The 18461-nt window shown below is 32.6% G+C and overlaps 1 protein-coding gene across 5 annotated transcripts; it reads left to right on the forward strand.

Annotated features, from left to right (window-relative positions):
- The first annotated feature begins 201 nt into the window (after nucleotides 1-201).
- Nucleotides 202-18322, forward strand: LOC148609073 (uncharacterized). Of its 5 annotated transcripts, none has more exons than XM_088542352.1 (13): nucleotides 202-334; nucleotides 827-911; nucleotides 2716-2890; nucleotides 3333-3620; nucleotides 4820-4882; nucleotides 5785-5831; nucleotides 6425-6491; nucleotides 8559-8648; nucleotides 9564-9632; nucleotides 10052-10108; nucleotides 12977-13051; nucleotides 15370-15435; nucleotides 16326-18322. In XM_088542352.1, the coding sequence occupies exons 2-13, from the start codon at nucleotides 879-881 to the stop codon at nucleotides 16532-16534; spliced, it is 1239 nt and encodes a 412-aa protein (XP_088398478.1). In that variant the 5' UTR covers nucleotides 202-334; nucleotides 827-878; the 3' UTR covers nucleotides 16535-18322. The 5 variants fall into 5 exon arrangements, with proteins under 5 accessions (XP_088398478.1, XP_088398479.1, XP_088398480.1 ...); XM_088542351.1 differs by having other exon boundaries at nucleotides 209-334; nucleotides 870-911; XM_088542353.1 differs by lacking the exon at nucleotides 10052-10108 and having other exon boundaries at nucleotides 207-334; nucleotides 870-911.
- The last annotated feature ends 139 nt before the right edge of the window (nucleotides 18323-18461 follow it).

The following is an 18461-nucleotide window of genomic DNA, read 5'->3' on the forward strand; positions in this document are numbered from 1 at the left end:
CTTACACAAAAATACTAGGCAATTGTATTTTTTATCTAAAAAATCTGAAATCAAAGCGGCAGATGAAAATTGAAACCGTCAAAACCTACAATTTTATGTTTTGCCAAAAAAATAAACAAAACAAAACAAAACAAAACAAAACAAAACAAGGCATTTAATTGGAGTGGCCTTTAAAACAATTCTAAAAATACATTTTGCTTGTATTTCATAATCTTTGTCATATTTAACTGATACAAATGTACGTACCCGGAAGTGTGTTTAAATTTTGTAGCTTTATGATTGAATGTTGGAAAATTGAAATACATGAATTATAATGGAATCTGGCACAAGTAAGGTATGTCAAAACTTTTCATTTCACTTTTCATTATAATACAATCTTTACGGTGACATAACAATTTGTCGATCTGACGATAGAGTAAGTTAAAATGTTTTTGTTTTTACCAGTTTGTTTACATGTGTTACAGGTTGAATATGAATGATGAATGTTTTATAGTATAATTTTGATGTAGTTTAAACTTTGATTCACAGGTAACTGCATAATCAACAACTTGAAGAAGGAAGTGATATCATCCCTTATATCATTCGTTCCTGTTTTATGTACAAAATCACTTATATAGGGATTCTATATTTATCTATTGGTATTTTTAGCATTTTCCTTTTCAATTGATGTTTTATTTTTATTAATATCATTTATAGCAATTATCAGAAGTATTACATAAAACTATCTATCCGTTATTTTAAGATATACTGAATTGTGTCTATTTGACATTCATTATAGTTCATAAGGTTCCATCGTAATTTGCTGATTTTTAACTTGTTTTTCCAGTACATCAGCTGACTTTCACTTGTTTTTACAATTTATAACACAGACAGTTGAGATGGTTGGATTCCAAACTTCTTTCTTCTTCCTGGTAAGTTGTAGTCTTAAGAATGATTTCAAATAAATTAATGGAACTTGGTAGCTGTTAGTTCCAATATTCTTAAACCATTAAAGACGTTTTAAGTAGTACCTTTTTTTTTTTATTAAAATGATAACATCTATGTATTGCGTAATTCAATTTTTCTCACTGTATTTTTCAGTTCAATGTAGAATGTAGAATACCAGAATGGGAGTTTAATGTAACAAATGGGTTTTCGGATTTGTTTGCTATTGTCTCCATGTTTTTTATGCATACATTACAATGGTTCCAATATAGTCAAAGTATAGGATATTACGATTCACAACATTTTAGTTGAAATACTTTCAAGGTTGTTATTGCATTTGATATATCACTGAAACTACGTTGGTTACGGTTCTGAATAAAGGATAGATAATACTACATTTCATGTTTTCGTTAAACATGTAATATCGTCTATATTTTGATACGTGTAAAAATTATTAAAGTATAAACATTAAATTTCAAATAAATCTACAACCTTTTGTTTGGAAATTTACAAATTATTATATAGTTCAAAAGACCATATATATAATTATCATTAGTGTTGACAGTTAACTGGATAACAAGAGTACATTTATATATATTTGAGGGAAGAAGGAACAATACATATGGAAACATGAATGTCAGACTTTATATCTTGATTTTGACAATTGCAGATATACATGTTTTTCAAATATGCTGTTCACACTAAATGTGTAGATTTTGACTTCAGTGGAATCTTGACATTCTTCAAAAATCATTATAACAATCGATAGTTTAATCTTCGTATCTATTGATTAATGGTGGAAAATGTGCATACATTCATCACACATATTTCTTCAATAAATTTAAAACGTAACTGAAACTATTTACCAAACTAAGGTCAGCATTCCTATATAAAACATGAATGAACAGTTTGAGAGATATGTCTTCCTTTCCACTGAATAATCTTTATAAACGACGTTAATTACCTAGATCTGAATGGAAACGTTCACTTGAAGTAAAATTGAAACACAAAATAAATCGGAACTGGTAGATACAAAAATGTAGGAAGAACATGTTTTAGTTGTTGTTTTAATGTTGAAAATGAAAAGTATGTCTTATTGGAATGTCCTCTGTATGCAGATATACGTAATGCATCATTTACGCATGCCTGTTGTATTTTCTCTCATAACTCTTTAAAGATTTAAATATTCAAGTCGTTGTTGACATAGATGTCACAGCGGTACGAGTTCGAGTCCCGCGGAGGGATCGGCCAAATATTTGCATCGCATATTTGACAGTTCCAACATCGTTGGGGATTTTTCAGACCTTTCTATACGTTTACATTATCTCCCCTGTATCACTTTGATCCAATGGAGCAGTGTGGCGAATAGAGTTGTCACATTCCGAGACGTTCATATATATATATATATATATATATATATATATATATATATATATATATATATATATATATATATATATATATAAGTAAATGAGCGACCCGGGCTCCTCTATAACATGGAAGCTTGGCCAAGTTACACCGATAAAGTAGGCAATCTTTTCTTTTATAGAAACACCTTCAAAGGTACTAATTAAATGTCATGCCCGGGTCGACAAAAGAGGAAGGAAAACAACGAAATCAGTATTTTATAAATACGTTTCGTGATTAAAACAATCATCGTGATATCGGATACATTAATATAAATTGTACATCGCTAGGTTATGTGAAAAATACATATATGTAATTTTAATACTACTATATAATGTTACGATTATTGTGAAATGTGGATTTGAGTTTTCTTATTTTTTTCAGATTTGCTTGTCCAACACAGTAGAATCATATCCATTGATATGCCCATCTCCATCTGAATGGCGTCTTAGATCAGATAGTTTCAGTAATTGTACTTCAAGAGACTATATGTGCCTTTATAATCGGACATCTGATTCTAATAGTGAACTATGTGGTAATCCAGAAGCTTATCATAAAGGTATTGTTTATAATTCATTTATTCCTTTGGTAATTTAACTGGCATGCTTATGTTATTATTTAAATTTATATCATATTAGTACAATACAGGCAATCACAAATAAATATGTAAAATAATAAGAAACTTGGGTAAAGGAACAAATCAAGTAGCAAAACTTTTTATAACAAATCCTGTCCTGAAGTCAGCCGCACTAGGGTACAGTAAGAGATCGGTGAGTAGAGGATGTAACAAAATTATAGCTTTACTCTTTTGACATCTTATTCTGTAACTTATTGATAGTGCTGTTTTTAACAATCAAAACTACTGCTCTATGTTTTAGTGTAGATTTTGTTATAGTATGTTCACGCTAAAAGGAGTGATAAAGGAGAAATATTTGAATAATTACAGATTCATAAACTATAATGAGTAGCATATTAATTCCAGTGCCATCATTACCTTTTAGGTGTTAAACTTATATGGAATGGTAATGTTGACGCTGCCAACTGTTCCACAGATCGTTTTCAACCATTTAACTTCAGGACAAACGAAAGTAGTACCTGTGTGTTTTTAAAGTCAACTTGTCAAGAAGAGGGGCAGCTCAAGAATGATACTGGTTCAGGGTTAAAAGATGTAAAGTGCATTTGTGATGAGGAAAAAGGTTTTCGATTCCTTCACACACCAATAAATAAAAACTTTTGTATTTCTTCAGAGGAAGACTGCACATGCTTTTCAAACGCGAAAGTTGAAAACGGTAAGGAATAAGTTATCATTACAACACGCTACTTTGCCATTTTCATTGTACTTGTTGTAATTTTTTTTTAAGGATAAGGCCACAGTTTTTTTTCAGTTTGTTGGTTTGCGGATCCGCCGACCCGATTTTTCCGGCTAAGAGAAAAAAAAATGGAATTTCAGTTTTCCAATAATTATTTTACCCCCACCGACTACAACCAGGGGACTTTTATATACATACACTCTATGATTCAACTAGTCAGTGATAAGATCGAACGAAAATGGCTGCGTACATTTCACCACTCCAATCAAATCATGTTTAAGGGTTTTTTGTAGTTTGGGAAACATGTTAACACTGGTTAGAGATAACAAAATCATAATACCTCTAATTGAAAAAGAATGTAAACAGTTCCTGTAAATGATTGAAGAGTTTAAAAACCTCGTGTTTTTTTTTTATATATATATTTTCAACAGGGAGTAGATAAATAGGGGGTATAAGGAGAGTTGAAAATCATATTGGACTTATGTCAGATTGATAGAGTTAGAACAAGGGTTTTTTCAGCCAACATACTATGGTTCTTTAACACTTTAAGGTAGTAGACCTGGGGTAAGGAAGGTAATCCAAATTGAAAGGTTTTCAGTCACTAGAACGTTTAAATGAATCATGATATTCAAGCTTCAGTATAAAACTGATTATAAAAGGGAAATAACTTTAAGCAAGGGCCCAACTTCCAGAACAAAGATGACAGTAATGAATTGATTAAATGTTCCAAATAGGTACATTGAAGAACATATATTTCACTTGATTGTAAAATGTTCTATTGCATACTTAGATTCTGTTAAATAGAACATTCAAATTAAGTATGAAATATTCTCTGCCATGAGACAGTTCGACTAACCAATTATCTTGCCAGTTTCATTCCCATTAACTTTTAAGAGTTAAGAAAAAATGTCACATCCTGCAGAAATGAATAATTGTTTGACATTATTTCTCCGTAACCAATCACATACATGTAGGTATAGTTAGAAATAATGCAACGAGTCGAATGAAATGAATTACAAGCGGTTAAGGGTTTTATATATTTATATCATGAAAAAGTTTTATTTTGCACGAAATACGAGAAGAATAGTACAATAAAGAGTGATTGTGGATAATTTAAAACTTAAATATTGGATTTATTTAGTAACTTCATGACACTATATTCATCTCCTTCATATAAGCTGGACTCACCGAGGATGTCAAGCGACCAAACATTACTAGTCAACTTAGTCAACAACAAAATTGTAAGTATGAGTTAACTTAGCATTCATACATTTTCTCCTAAAATATCACAATGAAGTTGTATTAATGCAATGTTCACGACTGCTATCATAGAATAATATCAATAAACTGAACCTTTTCTTTTAAACTTTTCTTATGCATAAAAAACTCTGGTTCATATCAAGGGCACCTGAACAATCTTCGTTGAAAACAAACACAAGCATATAATATAATACACACTAATTTTGGTTATTTTTGTTTGTTTGGTTGTTGGGGTTTAACGTCCAAGCAGCAATATTTCAGATATATTTAGACGCTGATAAAATGAACATGAAATGATGATGAAATGAAAAAAAGGATGGGACACAAGGACAATAGGGTCGACAAATCTTGATTGCCACTAGAAAAAGGGGGGATGGGTAAGGTCGGGCCATTTAGCCTCCTGTGGCGGAGCGCAAAGGTTCCTACTCCTATCGAATACCACAACAGGGTTCTTTAACGTGCGAGGAACGTGACACCTTTCCCGACACGGTGCACCACTATGGTTTGCGATTAGGTTTTCCGTATTATAGCCTGACAACCCCAGCATACTAGGGGTACCCCATTCCACCACCTCGGGCACACATTCCATTTACTCTGTGGGCAGAGCCCCTAGCGACCGGCTAGGTTTCTGAGCACTATTTAGTCGCCTTTTACGACAAGCTTAGCGCTGCTGCATACCTATTCTTTTAACACCCGGACCTACACGAGATTATTTTGGTTAGAGTCATCTCCTATCATATTGTAAGTTAAGTAGTAGTAAAAGCATACGCAGTTCATATTAGGAAACAAAAGCAGCATCTGTTAACTTCACTAAATGTACAAAAGAAAACGTGTATACTTATGAGTATCATTCTTACTTAAATGTTCTCTGAAACTTTTTCAGACACAGAATATAATCAAGATGGTGTCGTCATGATAACTATTGTTATCGGTATGATCATTAATTTATTTTTTGATAGAATACACGTTTTGATGACGTTGGTGAAGAAAGTATTCGATATAAGATAACAAAAATAAAAATAATTACTGTTGATGTAATGAGATACTTCTTTAATGACTTTGATAAATAGCAACATGTTACTATTTAGAGAGTTTATAGTTTGTAACGTTTGTCATCATATGGTTGACCACCTCGTTTAACTCGGGACAGCGTGCTTGCTGCAAAATCAAAGACTGTTAGTAACTGATAGGTTACTTTTGGTTGTCTCGGAATAAACATTTGTATGAATTTGATAACGAGTCTTGCTAATACGTTATACATGTAGATCATTTCTTACAAAATACATGGAATAACTGCGATAGAAAGTAAATGACAAAATTGTGTATTTTGCAGTAATTGCCTCCACATATTTTATTTAAGCTGACGTATTTTAATAGCCTAACAAATTCCTCTAAGGTGGTCAAAGTATTCATCTTTCTTTATTCGAATGAATAAAACAAAATGTCAAGCTATCATAATGGGTATGTACATGTGTTAGTTTTTTTTTTTTTTTCTTTTTTTTTTTTTTTTTTTTTTTTTTTTTGTGTTAGTTTTAGGTATATGCATATCAATGATGGTTTGGCTGTGTACAATAGTATCAGATGTGAAACGTAAGTTTAAAATATTTTCGTTTCATATGAAATCTCCATGATTAGCCGTCATGTAATGTAGTCATTTCATTTCAAAATGGTAATCGGAACACAAAGTGTTATAACATATTAAATAACAGCTATCCTCGGGCAAAATTTGTAGAATTCAAAAAATCTGTGTGTAAGATACGATTGTTATCCAACTCGTTGTACCCAATAAAAGAACAATAACAACTTACTCAGAGGTGTCTGAAATTTTCTTTACTCTTTTTTATTCTTATTCACTTGTGTAGGCATTAGAAGCATAAAATTTCTCACATTGACTTCTTTCTACTTTTAATGGTTTTCAACCCTTTATACTACTATTCAACATACCTAATAAAAATCCGACATGAAACATCGTTGTTGCTCCAGATAAGGCGGTATGCCTAGATACAGATACATAGCAGAAATGGAGTAACGCTAATGTGTAATGGTAATGCATTGCAATGCAATAGATTCTCATTCACTTATATGGAAAAAGTAGGATGAATGAGAGATTTCATTTTTCGTGAATTTTATAGAAAATCCCATAAAATCAAAATAATTTTGTACAAATTCTGAAATTAAACGATGTTCAACTCCTAGATAGTCAATGACCAAGAAGGTGTAAGGATAAAAGCAGGTAAATACAACTTATTGGTTTATACTTGAGTTGTATTTTCTTAAAGCATGAACACCATCTTTAAGTATGGGTATCAAGCACATTATTTGCTATAAAGTCGGGAACAACGTGTAGAAGGAAAATGTTACACGCACTTTACTGCTAATAAAGGTAGCTTTACCTTCATTAGTTTATTTCAAGTCTTAATTGCAGCAACTGCTTTGTCAGTGATACAATGTATATATGATATATCACAATATTCCTACATTTATCATATTGACATTCTTTTATTGAATTATCTACCCCGAACTTGACTTTTTATGAGCAACTCTGCGGGTGTATCTAGAAAAGCAGAGGACGCTTATCCTACCGGTGCACCTGGTCTATGCTCCCAGTTTTTAATGGAGTCGGAGTTGCTCATTTGCTTTTGTTACTTTGTATGAATGATTTTAGTTACTTTATGTTCCTTGTTGTGTATGTCTGTTTTCCATGTCCGGTCTTTGTCCCTGGATTACATTCTTTTGATTACCGCTATAACCTTGGTTCCCTTGATTACTCTTAGACTTATGACTCTTGCCATGTAGACGGTAACATCTTACATTGATCTTCGTCATAAAATAGACAATTGAGGAACGCAAAAAGTGACAACACATTATTATTCTTTCAGCTATGTAATGCCAATGCAGCTTCCATAAGATTTATTTGCGTTTATGTCTATATCGTATTTATTTCACATTCGTCATATTTATTGCGAAATTTTAGGATTGATTGGTTGTTCAATGTAGCATTCTATGATATCAACACACTGGTTTAACCGATCGATAGAGATGTTTATTTAAGGAATTTTCGTGGTTATTATATGATTAAGTGATAAATTTATATGTAAATCTACAATCCTTTAATCCTATGCAACATAACGTTCGAAATGAAAAACGACATGTTTGTTTTTTTTCTGGCTTTTGTGTTTGGAGCATACTTGAATTGTATTCGTCACGAAGATAAATCGGCAGAAAAGTTCATTAGTATGGAAGTGTATTTAGGACGCGAAATAAATTTTGATATTGACAATGGTATTAAAATTTGTCGATATTGTGAATTATTTCGTGTTTTGTCGATATCTTTCATATCGACATTTTATATATTTATAGGATTCATATCAATATATATTAATGTTTTTGGACATTGCGACATAAATTATATCGACAAAGTCACGTTTTATGCATTTTATCGCATTTTGCTAATTCCAGTTGTTTCAAAAAATGTGAATATGACAAGTTGAAAATGCTGCAAAAAGTCAAGAACCACTACAATAAATGCTCTTAATACCTTTCCATACATTAGTTTCATTATAAAGCTACTTGTATATTTTAACCTAAAGCAGGATTGGTCGTTTTGTCAAAAACTTTCGACTTACTTGCTCATAATCACCACTTGTTCACTTTAAGTATGTGTCAACAACGATCAGTCCTCAAGTGTTGTGTCGACAAAGGACACCATGGCATTACTTGACCATGAGGATGTGAAGGTGAAAACAGGTAAATAAACTTACTTGTTAATAGTTTAAAGTTGCATTTGTAAAAGCATGATCGCTGTTGTGAAGTGTATTATCAAATACCACTGCTATAAATTCGGGAACATGTTGTTAGCGCAAAATGTGACACGCATTTTACTGCTAATAAAGATAGCCTAACCTTCATTAATTTATTCCAAGTCTTAATTACAGCAACTATTTTTCAATGACATATGTGATACATCACTATATTCCTACATTCCTCATATTGACATTCTTCTATTGAAGTAAATTAATTACTCTTGCCATGTAGACGGTTACGTCTTACGTTGATCTTCGTCCTAAAAAGACAGGAGAAACAGAAAAAAATAACAACACATTTTTGCGCTTTCAGCTATGTAATGCCATTGCAGCTTCTTCAAAATTAGCGGATATATCTAGATATGTAGTGCAAGAAATTTCTTACAAAAAACTACCGTTGTATAAGACAGAACGTTATCAATAATCATTTCAAGAACCAGTCTGTATAAAGTTCAGATACTGCCGTTGGCAGTGGTGATTCATGATATAGAAAAACCCACAACAAAAGTGCAACAAGCGAATTATTATTGTTTATGTGGCCTGTAATGGGTTTGAATTAGAAGGAAAAGCAAATGGAAGCAAATTCGATGGAGTTTTTATATGCATGAATCACCTTATGTCTGATTTTCAGGAAGACTACATCTTAAGTTATTTAATATTGAATATACATGTATCATTGAATTCCTTCTTCCTTTGAATAAAATCCACATACTCTCTCAAATTTGATATACAACCAGGTAAAGATCCAATTTAAACATTCGTGAAATCCTAAATAGCAGGAACAAGTTCAAGGAAACTAACACCATGTATACACAAAAATATCCACCTGTTTCGTGATTATCTTTCTTGTGTTGAATAGGTGAAGACGTTGATGCAGAACAGGCGACATCCTCAACAGTAGAGTCGAATACATTGAGTAATAAAAAATGTATGTACGCATTTATTATATAGTTACATCACATGATATTGCAAAACTTTTGCAATTGTCGAAAGTAATGTTCTTCTCTCATCAACCTTTCAACACTTATTATAAGAACAGAAATTAACTGCTGTTGTATTGTAACTCCTACTACATTAAAAATTTCCATGTCTGAAGCATACTCGTTTAATTATTACATTTTCTCGTTGGGTTCCTTTTTCGTTTGAAACTTCCAGTTTGTGCGCAAGTAACAACTGGAATTGTATTACATGTTTATGAACGAACATATTTCTAATATATAAAAAATGATTGATAGAAGAATTCGTTCTGTTATAGATCATTTATGCATAGCATTAGAAAGATCAAGTTTTAAAATAACATTTGTATGTTGGGTTTCTTAAAATATCTATTCCTGTTTTCATTATTAGATCCACATGATATGTATCGTAAAAATGAAAATTCTGAGTATCCTACAGGCGGCATCGGTAAGAATATTCACGCTAACAAGTGTTATTCATAACCTGGTATTTAATTATTTGAAATTTGTAGAACAATATAGAACTGAGCGATTTGAAGTGTAATATAAGTAATTACTAACCAACTTACTACAATATGTATAAAAATGCACTGCTCATTTGCTTTAGTTACTTTATGTTCCTTGTTGTGTATGTCTGTTTTCAATGTCTGGTCTTTGTTCCTGGATTACATTTTTTTTATTACCGCTATAACCTTGGTTCCCTTGATTACTCTTTTATGAACCAAAAATTTCGATAACTGGTCATTACGAACCTGAAATTCCTACAGCCGGTCATTACGAAATCACAGCCATGTATTACGAATTTCAAAACAGGGCATCAATACGGTGCCATTATGAACTAAATCAAAATGGCGTATATACAAAAAAGTGATAACTTTAATTAAGAGTGAACTAATAATCCAATTAATTAGATTAGAATATTCAAAGTTGCTGAAAGATGTTGCTGGGACTAAGTATATTGAATTATTAGGTATGTTTAATCTTGAGCTTTAAAGTTACGATTTCGGGGGATTATTGGAAAAAGGCAACAAAAATGAAATCTCGAGAAGCGGGAGCACATATTTTTCACATTTATATAGAAATGCTAAAGAAAAAAGGCGACTTTCGTGTTTTAGTGATTTTCAAGACGAAATGCGCAGTCAAATCTCATTATTTTGCACGAATCCAGGTCATGCAGATGTTGAAATTAATCTTCAAGATACATTTCCTTTTCTCTTTTTACTCACCTAACTTGGGCGCTCTGTCAAAAGGAGTTCCCACGACAGTTGAAAATAGCTTGATTCCAGATCAAAATGCACTTGAAAACACGGTTTTTACGTAAAAAATGGCCAAATTATTTGTTTTCTTTTAAATTTCCCGGGTCACTAGGACAGTATCAATCAATCTAAGAACGATGACGGAAACAACCCAAATATTCCATTATTTTTGGATGTTTGAAAAATCATGGTTTTTGAGATGTCGGGTATTGGGCGACTGGTCACGTGATTAATTACCTGATTATCTTAATCTTAAAAGTATCAATGCATGGCCATTTCCATATTGGCCCTGTAACATGCCCTCGGCGTTGCCTCGGTCCATTACAGTCATCCGTGGCCATTATTAATACTTCGGGCATGTTACAGGGTCAATATGGAAAAGGGCATACATTACTGCTATATAAAAGTACAATTATAACGACCTGACAGGGAAAATAGACAAATACAACGAAGAACACGAAATTACTAAAATAGGGCGTACGAAGAAATAAAAGTGAAAAACTGGGAGCATAGACAAGACGCACCGGTAAGGAAAGTGTCCTCTGCTTTTCTAAGAACACCTGTCGAGTTGCTCATAAAATGTCACATCCGGGGTAGACAACAGAATAAAGAATATTGTTGAAACACTGCTGAACAAATCAGTTCTGATTGTGCAGATGGATACACTATAACAATCCACAAGTTCAGATGACGACCATACAATTTTGTAGTGATGAATTTAATCTTGGAGTATCATCATCCTGTTCAGAAGCCTAATTTTAAGAAGTCTAGCGTAGAACAAAAAGTCATCGAATTGTTGGCAAGCTCTGACATAACGTATGTCATAATATAAAACCCCCCGTGCAAGTCCGGGTGTTAAAAGAATAGGCCTGCAGCAGCGCTAAGCTTGTCGTAAAAGGCGACTAAATTGTGCTCAGAACCCTAGCCGGGGGCTAGGGCGCTCTGCCCACAGAGCAACTGGGATGTGTGCCCAAGGTGGTAGAATGTGGTACCCCTGGCGTGTTACATGCTGGGGTTGTCAGGCTATAATACGGAAAACCTGACCGCAAACCATAGTGGTGCACCGTGTTGGGAAAGATGCCACGTTCCTCGCACGTTAAAGAACCCTACTGTGGTATTCTACCGGAGTAGGAACCATAGGGCTCCGCCACAGGAGGCTAAATTGCCCGACCCTACCCATGTCTCCCTATTTCCAGTGGCAATCAAAATATGTCGACCCCATTATCCTTGTGTCCAATCCCTTTTTCATTACATCATCATTTCATGTTCATTTTATCATCAATTTGATGTTCATCGTCTGAATATAGCTGAAATATTGCTGCTCGGACGTTAAACCCCAACAAACAAACAAACATAATATAAAACAAAACCAGATGAAAGAATAGTTGACAGTATGGATTGGGAGATCATTGCATTTGTCGTTTATCTTGTCATAAGTGTCCTACCCATCCATATCTTAAAAGGGGTCGAGATATCAGTCTGACTTCATAGTGTATGTTGTTTTCTTAATTGTGATGTTGCTTATTGAATGATAAAATGTTGTTTATACAGAGGAAACTGATATCTGAGAAGTTCCGTCTCTTTGATCCTCGCAGGGATGAAAGAATAAGTCAGTGATTACCGAAATCGTTCAATTTAATACCAGACTTTTGCAACCCAAGTTTTGTTTGAAAGTTTTACTTTGTAAGTTGATTTGTAACAATTTAAACAAAACATTATTATGACTATTTCCCTTTTTGAAAATATCAGATTGTTCAATACAACCGGGTTGTGAAAATACAGCTGCTTATGTACTGATACTCCTTCAGAGATGTATCTGTTGCAATTTTGTAATGTATGTTATGTAAATGAACGGTTTTCAGCCAATATCTTGAAAACTATAAAAGACAGTTTGAAACTTTCAATTGATGAAATGATCCTTGACGTCTTCTTTAAGTCAAAAATTTTGGACAACTCCTTGTTATTGCCCTTTAAAGGCAAGAATTTAACATCCTGGCAGCCTCTTGTTAATTTTGCATTTTCTGCCATGAAACGACAACACATGTTTATTCTTATTTCAGTGGCAATACAACCTCGAAAAGAGCAAGAACAGACACCTGTTGTTCGTACATGTGGGAAATTAATGCAATCAGATGGTAACGTTCATATTAAATCGCTTTTTAGCTCTTGACATCGCTTGGTGTCCGTCGTCCTCATCGTTAACAATTTTTCAAATATCTACTACTCAAATTACCTGACTAATCAACAAAAAAAAACCTGGTAAAAATCTGCATATCACTGACTTGGGGACTTTTGATCCATCAAAAACCACGACCACCGTTACTAAAAAAGTAGAACATAGGGGTCAGACGGACGTTTGTCGCATATATCTCCAGAACTGTTAGGTTAAGCCAATTCTGACAGGTGTGAAAGTGTTTAGCATGATGAGATCTATCTGTGGTCAAATTTTCGTTTTTAATCTGTTAGGCTATGATGGAGTTATTGCCCTTTTCATCTCGAAGGCCATGCGAGTTGTTGCAATTACTTTGAGTCCGTCGCCGTTAACAGTTTTTCAAAATTCTTCTTCTCTGACACTACTTTACCAATTAGAACCAAACTTGGAATGAATGTTTCTGGAGGTACCCTGCATGGAAATAATGTTGGGATTTGTGATCCGTCGAAAAAGAAGGCCGCTGTTTCTAAAAATAGAACATAGGGGTCAGAGAGAAGATTTTCACACATATCTCCAAAACCGTTAGCCAAATTCTGACATTATACTCAGTATAGTTTTAAATTTTTTAAAATAGTATATTTTGAGAACCAGTAGTCGCACAAATATATTTAAAACATCCTTGATATCACCTCCTGGCAAATAAATATAACTCATTACTTTAATGAACTGCAGTATGCTTGTTCACATAAAAGTCAACTTCAACTGAATCGGGAAAATCAAATTTCAATTTTTTATTTATAGAGTTCTCAAAACCTTAGGTAAAGACAGCTGAGTAACACAACGTTATGACTCGGACCCTAAAGTGGGGAAATAAAATGTCTTTGGTGGTGGCTTCAGGGGAAGGTTTCCGAGGTTAGCGCTAACTCCACTTTTGTTGGAAAATTTGTTTAATCTGTGCAAAATCTGTAAAAAAAAACGTCAGCCAAAGATAACCTTTGTTTTTTTTATACTAGACGGGTCCAATAACATTAAAATCAATTCCATGAAAGCTATTGATGAAAAAGATGCATTCCATTATATGGCTCGAGTCGTATTTCAAATCCGATTCGTATGGCGGGTTATTTTTGTAGGGGTAAAATATGCCAAAATAAGCAGACCGCCAAAAATACCAGCTCTACGGTAAAAAAAAACTTTACCCGTTGAAGAGCACGTTCTTGTTCTTTCTCTCATTAGTATAACAACCCAATGAGAGGAACTTGACAAAAAACCCAAAGCATAATTCCGTTGTGTTTGGAATTTGCAGCAGGGAAATGTTAATCTTATTTAGTTTTGATTTTATTCAGTTGTCTTCTGGCTCTGCATGGAAAGGTTTATCTGTTTAAGTTTTGGTTTTATTGCGTATATTGTTCATATTGAACAGAAACATGGTTAATTTACCCTTAAAGGGCTCGAACAAAGTCAGCCAATGTCATCCTGGGCTGGTTTCAGCATGGTAATATCAGAATTCACGGTTATTTGTTCACTAATTACATACGCGCCACTAGAAAATATAAAACTTATTGAGTTATATGGCAATAGTTTTAACGGCAATGAAACGATGTGTCCCCGGTCGATATGTCTCCATAAATGGGTCAAGTAAATAATCTAATCTTTAGTTCTAATATCCTGAGACACGATGGTTTTCATGAAACTAATTGATTTGAACCTTACTTAAACTTTAATAAATTTCATTTGCAATAACTATACATAATAAACATGTAGACATGCTATCAACCATTCAAAGTTTCTTGTTTAACTTGAGCTTGTTTTGTTACACAATGATTCACCTTTTCTACAAAGGTTATAATAACGGATAAGGAAAAAAGAATTTTCATAGTGAACAAATTGTTTTTTTTTATTATATCGAAAACCTCAGGACTTGCTGTTAAATTACGTCTTACAACGAACATAAAATGTTAAGTACTTGTTAACGATAATCAAGAAAATAAACCGTCATGTCTAAAAATTATATCTTAAATGCATTTCATTTTTTATTTTTCATTTTACACCTCCTATTTATTTATAAACTGGACCACTTTTATTGCGACAACTTTTTTTCACAGAAGAAGTCTTTTTATTTGAAATTATGTATACATTAGGTGAGTCTTCTTTGCATTAAAATATCATTTTAAACCTTAACGGCTCTGCTAATACTACAATAGTGTTGAAGAGGAACTCAGTTCAGGCGATTACTATGATGAAGATTATATAATGGCCGAAGAATGCCGCTGCTGATGGTAATTTGTAGTTGTCATGTTTCAGATAATGACGGGAAAGGGCAGTCAAAAAGGTTAAACAATGAATTGGACAGAGAGCAAATTCTTTTAGGTAAGTAATTTTAACTGCACGTTTTGAAACCATTCTTGATTATTAAAATAACTGCTTAAACTATGAGTTATTTAAGTGAAAATGTACCAAGAAGTGATCAGATCGAGTTGAATCGTGGGTAGTTTGTTACTGTTTGGAAGAAACGTTAGTTCCAAGAACACCAATAAATGGATGGTATATAAAAAATCTTTGGTTATTAAATATTTTTCATGAAAAAAATGATCTTTCAACATATCTAAATATATTTAAGAAACATCATCTGAAATCGATTGTTTTGATCTTGCCTTTGCAAATTTTACTCTTCATTTGATATTTTTTTTTACAATAGTACACAGTAGTATACTGTGATTTTTGTAACCTCTGTTGAAAGGAATTCGAAATTCAGTTTCCATGTTAAATTTATTATGTTGAAAAATATGATAAGGACTTTTGTTAGCTTTCAGTAGTATTGGGTATTACGAAATAACCTGTAATTTTGTGTTTGCATTTTATTTTAAATCAAGTTTTCCATAAAAAAAAATGGTCATAGTTTTCTTAGTCAAATTTGTTTGATCAAGTAAGCCCCCTTCGAAAACGTTGATCGAAAATGGATGGACTTTAACGGACATCAATAGAGTAGAAACCAAGCCTATTTTTCCAAAAACTTCGACAGAGTTTTGATGGGAATTAATTGATTAGAAAAGAGTTTACGAATTCTCTAAGAAAGATATAAACGAAAGTAAATGTGTAAAAAATAATGAATACTGGGATCAATGTTGGATCATGTAAACGGTCAAACACACTTTGACCAAGTTTTTGACGGAAACTTTGATCATATAAACAGGGCTTAACTCCAGATTTTATTTTCATAGTAGGAATATTATTAACTTTAACGTTAAATTTATTCTTAGAGTTACTGGATACAAAGCGGGAATACTGGAGAGAACAGGAGAAATTGTTTTACGAAACATCATTTGTTCAAGATATCATGCATTCATTCCGTTTTCGGGATTGTCATAGTAAACTTCTGATAGGGTCGATGTCATCTGGAAAATCTGTTACTGCTGCTCATATTGCTCTGCAGTTTGAGACATTGAAATATACAATATTCTTTATATGAAATCCGGATGAGTTTGAAAGGACTTTTAAACCAAACATGAAACAGGTCTTTGTAGTAGATGATCCATTTGGAAAGCAAGTCATAGATATGGATATTTTATTGGAATGGGAAAAGCTGTCTAAAAAAATTGAAAATGGCCTAAACGAGAATACAAAAATAATTATGACTATGAGAAGTCGTATATTCTCAATGCATAAATCAAGGTTGGAAGAAAGTTTTGTCTGGAAAACATATTGTAAAATGTACGAAATACAAATGCCATCAAAAGATGAAAAAATGTGTATCCTAGAAAAACATTGTACACATAATAAGAAGAAATTCAAACATGATATAGATGAGCAGGTTTTAACGCTTGTGAAAAACGAGAAGCATTTCCCAAATTTTTTGATTTGGTGTTATTTGATTTCAAGTGGTAAAAATCTAGAAATAAATGAGAATCCTCGGAATCCTCATTACTTTGTCAAGAAACAGATACAAAGTTTAAAGGAGAATAGATATCAATTTTGTAGTCTTGTGTTGGCAGTTTTATTTGATGGCACATTTGATATAAATTTGTTAACAGAATGTGACCAAAAAACGACATCAATTTTGAAATCGTTGGATGTTGATCCCCATGATGATAGATTGAATCTACAGAATAGTTTTGAACATCTTTTTGGGACTTTTTATCGGAAATATCCGACAAAGTCAGAGTACAATATTTTGAACGATAGTATAACAAAAGCAGTAGTAGATTTATACGGACCATTGAATATTAAGATTTTAATAGAACACGCAAGTTCTAGTTTCATAGGAGAATACTTGCGAATGAATGAGGCTGATAACGAACAATCAAAGGTAGTTATAGCTGTACCAAGTCGTTCTTACAATTTGTTTGCTAAACGTCTTCTTAAAGATTTAACTGACGGTAACACTGGTGATGTTCTCTGCAATCAGTCTTTCAATAATAGTAAATTCTTGAAAGAGTTTTATTCAGAACTACTCACATTAAATACCGACACATTGCAGTTGTGTTATGAAAAAGTTCAAACGTTTGTTTCATCTGCTGATACAAAGACCTTTCATGGTTCACCATTGGTTAATCTAATAAGACAGTGTATTGTAAAAAAGCAAAATAAAGTTTGGGATTAAGTTTAAATACATTGTGCATATTAACTAGTAATAATGTTGAGAAATTTCGAAATTGTATAATTGTATATTTTCAAAGGAAAGTCTACGTCACCTGTCATGTCTGCACGAACAATCATGATTATATGTAGTATTTATGTTTAATGTATGTTAAATAATTTCTGATCATTCTAATATTAGTCTGCCATACTATCAATATTACTAATATACTGTATATAGCATTTTAACATCACGGACGACTAATACAAATTGAAATTTAGATTGACACACATTTGAGTAACTATATTATTGACATATTCCGTTAATGCAGTAGTAACAAATATCATAACCAGGAACATTTAAAACAATATCGGTTTTCGCTAAGACCCCTTTCGACAAATTACATCCTCAGGTGTTGAAATAATCAGCGGCTCATGAAGAAATTCAACCACTTATAAAATGCAGCCTTTATCTTATATCTTATCAACTTAAAACATTTTATGTCAACGAAAATAATTTAATGACCGACAACAAAAATAGTTTGGATGTAGCATCTTTCCGGATTAGTTGACTTTTGTGGTTTATCATCTCATAGACGTAATTTTACAGTGTAACTGTTACTTCATATAGCGGTGTTCATCAAATGTAAAAACAATAATAAAATAATTAGAAATATAATAATTTTTATTCATTTGATGTTTACCAATTCATGTAATTCATTTTTAAAATGATATGCGTTAGTTATAAACTGTGCATCATATGATTTTGAGGGAAACCAAGATAAATGCAGCAGTAAATAGTAATTTAATCCGAGGACCAT

This window comes from Perna viridis, chromosome 8 (assembly GCF_037379345.1).
Source record: "Perna viridis isolate PV_CMFRI_1.1 ecotype Kerala chromosome 8, ASM3737934v1, whole genome shotgun sequence".
Taxonomy (NCBI): domain Eukaryota; kingdom Metazoa; phylum Mollusca; class Bivalvia; order Mytilida; family Mytilidae; genus Perna; species Perna viridis.